At 43.5% G+C, this 8,981-nt stretch overlaps 2 protein-coding genes across 2 annotated transcripts; one reads left to right on the forward strand and one right to left on the reverse strand.

Annotated features, from left to right (window-relative positions):
- Nucleotides 1-378: 378 nt before the first annotated feature.
- On the reverse strand, nt 379-4,093 carry PHALS_13407 (camkk camkk-meta protein kinase; the record flags this gene model as incomplete). Its single annotated transcript, XM_024729157.1, has 21 exons — nt 379-513; nt 582-648; nt 710-861; nt 921-968; nt 1,025-1,099; nt 1,172-1,311; nt 1,380-1,437; nt 1,490-1,585; nt 1,652-1,684; nt 1,745-1,796; nt 1,856-1,919; nt 1,977-2,206; nt 2,271-2,432; nt 2,491-2,518; nt 2,813-2,958; nt 3,026-3,120; nt 3,176-3,238; nt 3,313-3,589; nt 3,649-3,722; nt 3,807-3,959; nt 4,022-4,093. The coding sequence occupies 21 exons, from the start codon at nt 4,091-4,093 to the stop codon at nt 379-381; spliced, it is 2,220 nt and encodes a 739-aa protein (XP_024579562.1).
- A 1,766-nt stretch (nt 4,094-5,859) lies between these two features.
- PHALS_13408 (uncharacterized protein) lies at nt 5,860-6,155 on the forward strand (the record flags this gene model as incomplete). The annotated part of the gene is made up of 2 exons (XM_024729158.1): nt 5,860-5,973; nt 6,069-6,155. 2 exons carry the CDS (start codon nt 5,860-5,862, stop codon nt 6,153-6,155), a joined length of 201 nt encoding a protein of 66 aa, XP_024579563.1.
- Nucleotides 6,156-8,981: the final 2,826 nt, after the last annotated feature.

Below are 8,981 nucleotides of genomic sequence, written 5' to 3' on the forward strand. Positions count from 1 at the left end.
ATGAAGAAAGACCTGCATAAATTAATCAGCTCTCCAAATAATAATAAGATTTGTCGCTAACTTACTTACTAACTCCATCCGAAATTAGACTACGGATTAGCGGGCATCGAGGCAGCAATCCAGATGAAAAGAAGCCCCTTCGAGCAACATTGTATCATCTTAGCTGGTCGAGAAGGTATAGTTGCCAGAGTTGCTTTATGTACATTTATATGCACATAAACAAACACAGATTTGACTGTAAAGGCAAGATTTACGCTTGTAAACTTCATCTCAACAATCTCTCCTAATTTAGTGAGGTAGGTGTTTTCGTATAGATATTGAGTGCATCCAGTAAAACTGTTAGGATAAAAAGAGAAGAAATCAAAATGTTTTTTACTTTCATGAACAAGATGGTACATCGCTAGCGAAATATTGACTTTGCAATGTCGTCCACCACACCGACGAAATGTACATGCTGAGTAAGAGCTGATTAGAGCGCGCGATTTCGCAAGGCTTGTACATGATATTGTTGTCCTAGTTGAAAAGTTGATTCGTCAAAACGAGGTGAAAAAGCATAGTGTTGCATGCTGTTACTTATGCGCCTTGAAGCTTGAGATGGCACTTGCGAGCGATGAACAAGACGAAACTGCTGGATACACGATACTTGACCTAGTCAAAACAACTTTGTCACCTTTGACTAGTATAATAGACTCATAGCTCACATATGTACCGAGAGAATAGCTTTTGCATACATGTTTTACCAAGTGATGCAATGCCTGTAAGGCTCCTTAAAATTTTGTAAAGAGGCAGTATCCGCTCTTCTGGTTGAATTACGCAATTAAAAGCAGAGATTTGAAATTCGCGCCATGCCCACGGATGTGACTGAGTTCGAAAGATGAGCTTGTGAAATATAAAAACAACCAAGTTCAAATGTGACATACTCGGATCTGCTGGCTTGTGTAACGCTGCGTTGGATCCTTTTCAAGCATCTATATCTCAAAAGATAGGTATCATGATAAAGTTCAGAAATTTTTATGCAACGCACATGTTGCATTAGGTCAATAAGTTCATCCTCTATCACGCGGTCGCCGACACGGGTCGGAAACTTGACAATTTCGTTCTGAGGCAAAGACATGCGATGGCCAGCTCAATATATTCCCAACCGCATATGTATATGTCGTTAAGCCGATACCTGGATTTTGTTATACAATACTGTCACTGTCTGGGCGATAAACGGCGGATACCCGTAGACGAACATGAAAAGTGTAACTCCGCAAGCCCAGATATCAGCAGGCTTTCCGTGAAAGCTACCTCCAGTAAGCATCTCTGGAGCTATTTAATGAATTTCATTAAGCAAAAGACTCGGTGTCTACAACTGCGGGTCAAAATGAGCAGCTTACCCATAAATATGGCAGTTCCGGCAGTTTGCCGCATGACCTCATTATCATGTTCAAGTTCCTAATTTGCGTTAGGTATGTCACCCTTTTTGTATAAATACTAATATCCATACGTGTGACACACCGAAGTCGGCAATCTTGAGGATAGCTCCATGTTTATTTTTCGTCTTAAGAAGCAAATTTCCCGGCTTAATGTCACGGTGAATTATCTTATAGCACGAGAAGTATAGACCTAGATAAGTGGAAGTACAATATCAGACTCGAAGAAGACGCACCTTATTTTTGTGTAGAAAGGCAATTCCTTCAATCTATAGAAATCAGAGGGCCGATGATGTGGGCACACTTGTAAAATTCAGCAGATAGCTTACCAGATGCGTAAAGTAGGTTTTAGTCAGATCTGCTTTTAGTGGGGTACACAATCTAACAGACGCTTCAAGTCAAGCGACAGTGACAAGAGACATTTAGGCCTACGCACGAACATGGCATCATTGAGCACCGGACCTCCGTCAATCAACTCACTGATCATGTACAATTCGTCGCAGTCTATACGATCAAATACTCTACATTAGCTAAAATAAATCATCAAGAGGTGCGTCGTACCATCCGTGGTAATGACTTCGCGCAAAACTACGATATGTCGGTGCTTCAATTGTTTCCAAATTTCGAGCTCCTTTGTAATGGATTGCAAGGCGTTACCGAAACGACCGACTCGGATTCGCTGGAGAGCCTTCTTGTTCATACACTTCGCGGCAAACATGTTTTTCGTCTCGTTACAAATTACTTTATACACAACACCATAAGCCCCTTTTCCTAACTGCTCCATAAACGTGCTACCAATTTGTCCAGTTCAGCAAAAATTAAACTTGTTAACATGAAAAAAGCACTCTCACGAACTATTGATTTAAATGCCACCGTCCGTCAGCATCGACAGTGACATTCACTCTTCTTGTCTCTCGAAACGACTGCCCTCGCTTTCGTAATGGCGTGATTAGCTTTGAAACTGGAAACTTTCGATCATCGCTAATATGTTGGCTCGAATACAGTAGATGTGGAATGCTAATAGGCTCAGAGATCAGAGCCGACAAAGAATTTGTTGACGCTTCTACTGATATACCATTGGTCGTCACAGTCAAAAGGTGTGGCTGATGTCCATTTCCAACAATATCTACTCCAAGTGGTTCAGCGCTCAACGATGGATCAACATTTTTAGCTGTTGTCAGTTCCGACGATCCAGCATTTACATAATTTACAGGATCAACCTTGACAGGCAAAGACCTTGACATCACAGCGTTCGATTTATTCTAGAATCAAATGCTAGCTGTCGTGGTGATTTCAATTAACTCAAAGAGTAACTCCTAAGTTATTTGCGTGCGATAAAGTTTTCTATACAGTTACAGCCAGACCAAATTATAAATTATCTGATTCGAGAAGCTGACAGTCGAGCAGCGCTTTGACATTATCTCGAACATGTAACAGCCACGCTATCTGGTCATCCAGTCGGACCAGCATTTCCTCTAGTTGTGGAATCGGCATAGAGACACGTGCATACTCCACTATCTCGACCTTTCGTCCACGAAAAACACTTGCAAAGTTTGAACTGGTTTTGATGTTTTGTGTGCATAAAAAACTACATATTTAACCCATCTTACCAAATACAGCCGATAAATTCATCTCTCGATGCACAGCCCTCCGAAATATCGGTGATTACCTTTTGAGAGGCCGCCAGACCAAAAGCTTCCACGAGCTTCACATGCATTTGTGAGATCAATTTGAATTAACTTTAGTGAGCAAAAACGTACGAGTTCTCCACGGTGAATGGAAAAATCTACGATGACTTCTGACGGAAGAGCGGGCTTAAAGCTCTGAATGTTGAGTAGAAAATGAGCTGGTCAGACTATATACCTCGTGGTATTGCTCGATGTTAAAAAGCACACACAAGATCGACATGGGAGCAATACGGAAACCGACGTCGGCTGGGTAATCGCAAGACACTAGCAGCGTCCCGTAACTTCTGACATATGATATCGAGGTTCTCAAAGGTGTACTTCAAAATGTCCACGTAGACATCAACATCGTCGTTGCTGGACCGGTCATCCAGTACGTCGTGACGCTGCTCATCGATAAATTCTTCGATTTCCGTAAGAACTTCCACTAGGCTTTGCAAGATTCCATGAAATTCGAGGATTTGATTCAATACGCAGTATTGCTGAAGACTTTGGGACGCTCTGACATTAAGAAAGAAAGAAAAATTGCAAACAGCAAAATGACTTACACAATTTTAATCGGCGCATTGCGCTGAGCTCTAGTCAGCTTAACTTCTGCCTTCGTAGACACCACAAGATGACCCTGCCATTGGCCAGTCAACACATGGAAGCAAATGGATTTTAGAGAACTCGGCTTCCATCAACACTATTTACACAATAATAGTACTTCGACGCGGACGTCAGCCTTGATAGCGGGAGACACAACACTGCGCTCAAATCGGATGCGACCCCAGATAAAGTCAATGCGTTTCAATTCAAGCGCAGCGTAATTAGTGAGTCTTATCGCGTCATTTAGCAGAAAGTGGCGTGTCTCCTGTCTCTACTCAATAGAACAGAAGTGGAATAACCAATATGCAAAGATATTGATCTTAATCTACTGACCCATGCAATGAGCTCTTCGTTAAAGTCTTGACGTGAATCGTTCTCGGATGAGTCTTGTGCCGTGCTGGTCATACTGAATTCCAGGTGTATGTATATTAGTGTGTTAGTATCACCCGTTCAAACGGATTTCATATTCATTGAAATACAAAAGTAGCCTTGTTACCAAAACACATGTTCCCGGTATCATATATTGTCTGCAATATTTTTCTATAAATTTAAATTTCAGACTCCAGCTAGTAATTCTTTATCGCCTCAAATTAATGACAACATCCTCTTTGACACCAGCGTTCTTGTATTCCAACAAAGCCTTTCGCCAAGTTTTTTCAGGTTGGCTGAAATGTCATTTATACTATCTGCAAGACGCAGGGCGCCGACCCTGACCCAGGGTGTGAAGCTTTCGCCAAACTATTCATCCAAGAATATACCTTCGATGCTGGCGTCTTGCAAAGAGATTAACGCAGACAAACACAGGAAAAACACTTTTTAGGTTTCATTGATGCGGCAGACACGATACACGCATTTTTGCGATGAAATGAACGAACAGATGACATTGCAGAACAGTGAGTTACTCAAAATTCTAAGCGATGAGATTGCTGCTTAAAAACGCGGAACATTGCTAAGCCTCATCCGTATGTATGTATGACAGATTACGATGCGCGCACAAAACTGCATTGTACAGCATATCTTTGAAATCGCCGACGGGAGGTCGTGCGCCAGCTTAAAAACACCCCTCGAGGTCAATCTGATAATTTTTTGGTTAGTTTGTAGTACCCACTTCGAGCGGCCGGTGCATTATAAATTGCTTCAGTTGAATTGAAGCAGTGTCTATGAAGAGCAATAGTCGTTTCAAGCATACAAAGTAATGCATTAACAGACAGAGCTGTTGTCTTTACGCTGTGCGAAAGTGTTTGACATAGATACCGATTCCATTATTTCGAAGACGTCGTTTACAAGACGAGTAACTTCTCATAGGTCTGCACCGACAATAATCATGGGTGAGACGTGATGTCAAATGTCAGAGGGCATCTGCTCAAGCATTTAGGCATTCGGTCACGCGTTCTACACCGAGTTTAATTTCAGCTAATGCTATACCTGATCTGGAGGTTGTTGTTAGTAGATGTACAGATCTGTCGTTCTTTACAGGTCAACTACGAGTCACTTCCTAACTGATTCTGTTTTGCGAAGGCAGATGTTACGGTTTGCGGCAACACCTGCGAAGTCATGCTGGACAATGGTGTATCCAGTCAGCGAGTCTGGTCTACAGGTTATACGATCCACAAATTGCCCCTGAAATACCGCTGCGATTCTCAGCAGCTCTTTTGGAAAGTGGGAGATGCAGCGGCATTTTCCTCTACTTAGTTCAGCCAAATGAAATATTACAGCAAGATCTAAGCTATGTGGGTGTCTACAACAAGAGACTCATCCGTGAAAAAGAAGTCCATATGATTCTTTCAATACGAGCGTACCAACTCGGTGATATCATCGTCCTGATCTTCCTTTTATACATCACTGATGCATTAGTCTTCGAAGTTCACGAAAAGCTTCCTTTCCGGGTTAATTAGAGCAGACTTGCATGTTCGTCCGCGATTGCATCAATTTTGATGTCACAAATCTGTGGAGCTTCTCTTCTCCGCTCGATGGGAGCTTCAGACGGTAGTGCCGACGTATCATAACCGTAACATCGCAAAAAGTATAAATCATTGTGATGACATGAATGCTAGATACTTCAACTCGCGACTTGCAGTCTCAGAATAGCCACGACACACGTGCTCTTTCCATCCCACCCGATGAAATTTCTCAGGACTCAACCTTACAGCTAGACTTATAAAAAAATAACAATGGAACACCTGTTAACGTGTCGAACATTCGTACGAACCAACTTATTATATTTGCGAACCCTGGCGCGTGGAAAATTGGCTCGACCCCGTCTTCGATATATTACCTCATCCTTGGTATGACGCAAAATCAGGAATGTACAGAGGGGGCCGCGATATACTGATTACTGTGTCCCATAATAATTGCCTTACTGGTACTTCAACTTGTTCAGAATGAATTTGTTGCTAATTGCTTCGAGTCTGCACCAACGCACCTCTCTAATCTCTGCTCGCTCCAAAAGCACTCTACTTTGTGGTAGAGAAGGGCTTATAACTCCTGCTAGCGTAAAGCACATGACACTCTACCATTCTGTCGATCCATAGCTCATGATGTTCAGGTCGAGGCCTCGCAGACGACATAGAATGGACAATGTGGATTCGTAAGGACCAGCATCGGAGCATGCGCGAGGCCTTTCTTAAAGCCTCAAGGCCGACTCTTTTTACGAACCCTGTCACCATTTCACGCTCTTATTGGGGAGATTGCAATAAACTTGCCTAGTGGAGCTTGATGTTTCTCCGCGGTAAATTCGTCGGCCGCCCTTGTAAAGCCGTGAAATATAATTTTCAGTAGCGTTGCTCAATTACGTACAATGAGCAGCAGTTAAAAAGAGTTGAAAGTACGCAGAGGATTTGGAGATACCACATACAGATACCTCATCCATGCGTCTTGCGACGGAAACACTTGTTTGGTGTCGAGATCTCAATTGAGCCTTCAGGTCAAGTTTGATAACTGTGCCACCGTAAGACGTTATTTAGCCATAGGCCTAGACTCAAGACGATCTTATATAAAATAGGTGCGGCTGAAACTGTACGAGCCACGGGTCAATTGAGAAATAGCATGCACTTCTCTTCTGGTGAGCATTGAGGAATTATCACCTTTCTCACCAGGAAGCGAAATCACTTTTGTCACAAACAGGAAGTTGTGATAGCTTTCGTGTAGCACACGGGACTGTTCGAAAGTGATAGCAATGGGATGCGAACTAAGCTCGGAAGGCTGAAGCGGTAGTAAGTTGAGGTAAAAAGACGAGAAACGCGATTTATATAGCGGTCTTCAGAGCGCATCTCTGTTGAGACGAGCTAGGGCGACATGCCGTGGTCCCTAAGCGTATCTCTGTGGAACGGAAAAAATCAGCTGTAAGCTGTTTGACTGCTGGAAGAGTATCAGTGGGGAGTAGAGGAAGCTGGGTACCTATTTATTCGTGCCAGAAGTTGTGGACTTAGAGGGTGATGATCAGCGGCAAGTGGAAGGGCTTGACTCCTATGATGAAAAAAATACTTTATCCTTGCCACGAAGTGGTGGCACTGTTGCGTCAATTCTAACATTTGACGAACTTACCATGCGGAGAAGTGCATCTCTACGAGTGTGTGTGGAGAACATTTTCAATGGAGTAACCGTGCTGAAACTGGAGCAAGTTTCTCCTCGCTACCTTTGACGGAAATTCCTGCAGAGCTGTCAGAACTATCATATATATATATATATATGCAAGCAAGGTGATGAGGTCGCTGGACTGGTACGTTTGGTACCAGTGGACGAATTGAACTCGACATTCGTAGTGGCTGAATCTGTTATTGAGGGCAATCACCGAAGACTAATCCTCGGGGGCTTTACAGGCCTTTCATATCCTTTGTTGTAAAGATATCACGACGAGGTGACGAGAGATCCATCAAGTGTGTCACCTCAAGTATGGTAATGTCTCATGAATTGACATATTTACGGAACTAAAGCTTTACACGGGCTCTTTTTATGAGAGCAGTGCAGCTGCATTCACGCTTCTTCTGTGAGGCCACGAAGTGGGTTGAAGTGTGAGAGAAAATGTCTACACTCGGCGCTAACATTTGGTGTCGGCAAAGCTGACGACAAGTGGCAAACTGTGTATGTATAAGGTAATGCAGCCGCGATTTCGACGCAAATGTCGATTCTTAGGAATCATTGCTACAAATAGAAAGGTCGACTACACTTTGTTCAAAACCCTGGCCTGTTTGGTGAGTTAAATCACTGCTCATAGGAGATAAATATTTCACTTTACCGCGGTAATTTTTTCGAGAGGATGCCTTATTTGCCATAGGGAATGTAGTACGCGCAACGAACACATGACGGTGCAGCTATTCGGACCACGTCGCGTTTATTTACAAAGTCATGTGACGATACATTTGTCCATAGTCGGGCCGAGCACGGGAAGTCGGGGGTGACGAACCACATTTAACACATGTGAGGAGAGCTCAAGTGTATGCGCTTCAATAAGCGATTGCAAATATAGGTTATCGTGCCTATGGCGCCAATGACGAGACCTTTTTACCGGGTTGATTCGCTCGGAAGAAGGACCTGCAGGCAAATTTCTCAACGATATAGACCACTAGGCCTGAGGAAAAAGGATTGACCTGTTTAGCCGAGAGCGAAGACGGTATACAAGCCGCAAATGGTTTGTACTTTCGGGTATGAAACGTCTGCGGGTACCGCGGAGAGGATCATCAGCCAGGAGATCTCTCTTTCTTTCCTCGGTGTGGCAGAGGTCCATCGCCTTTAGTGTACTCGAAAGGCTTAAGCTCCTAGTACCGATCCTGTTCTCGCGACACGAAAGTAATGATTCGCATTGAATGCGATGCCCACTGCTATCTCAAAATAGATAGGGTAGACGCGAAAGGTCTTGGTGCGAGATCATCCTTGATGATGGTAACCTTTACTGCATTCAAGAGGGTCAGAAGCCAATGCAGCCATTAGCACTTGGCACTTAAACGAAGCTCGCCAATCCTTTTCTTCCATACCGGGGAGCCGAGAACTTCGACCGCGCCCGATACGCCTGGTTATGCAGGCGAATGCCCACTGTTTTTGCCGCTCCACATCTTCCGCATAAGGATGACTTCTTTCACCGAGGTATTGCACGAAGTTGCGCGAGAATTCTTAGCTTGTAGATTGTAAACGCGAGTTGCTTTCACTTCATCTGAAGAAAGAATTTACTCACCGAAGTACATATATCTAGGATTATTACTGTAACGGGGTTTCATGTAACGGGTTTTCACACACCCTGGCAACAGGTGTGTGTGTCACACCAGATGGGCATGGTGTGACCACACCCAAACAAGAATAC

Source organism: Plasmopara halstedii (genome assembly GCF_900000015.1).
Source record: "Plasmopara halstedii genome assembly, contig: Scaffold_658, whole genome shotgun sequence".
In the NCBI taxonomy this organism is placed as follows: Eukaryota; Oomycota; class Peronosporomycetes; order Peronosporales; family Peronosporaceae; genus Plasmopara; species Plasmopara halstedii.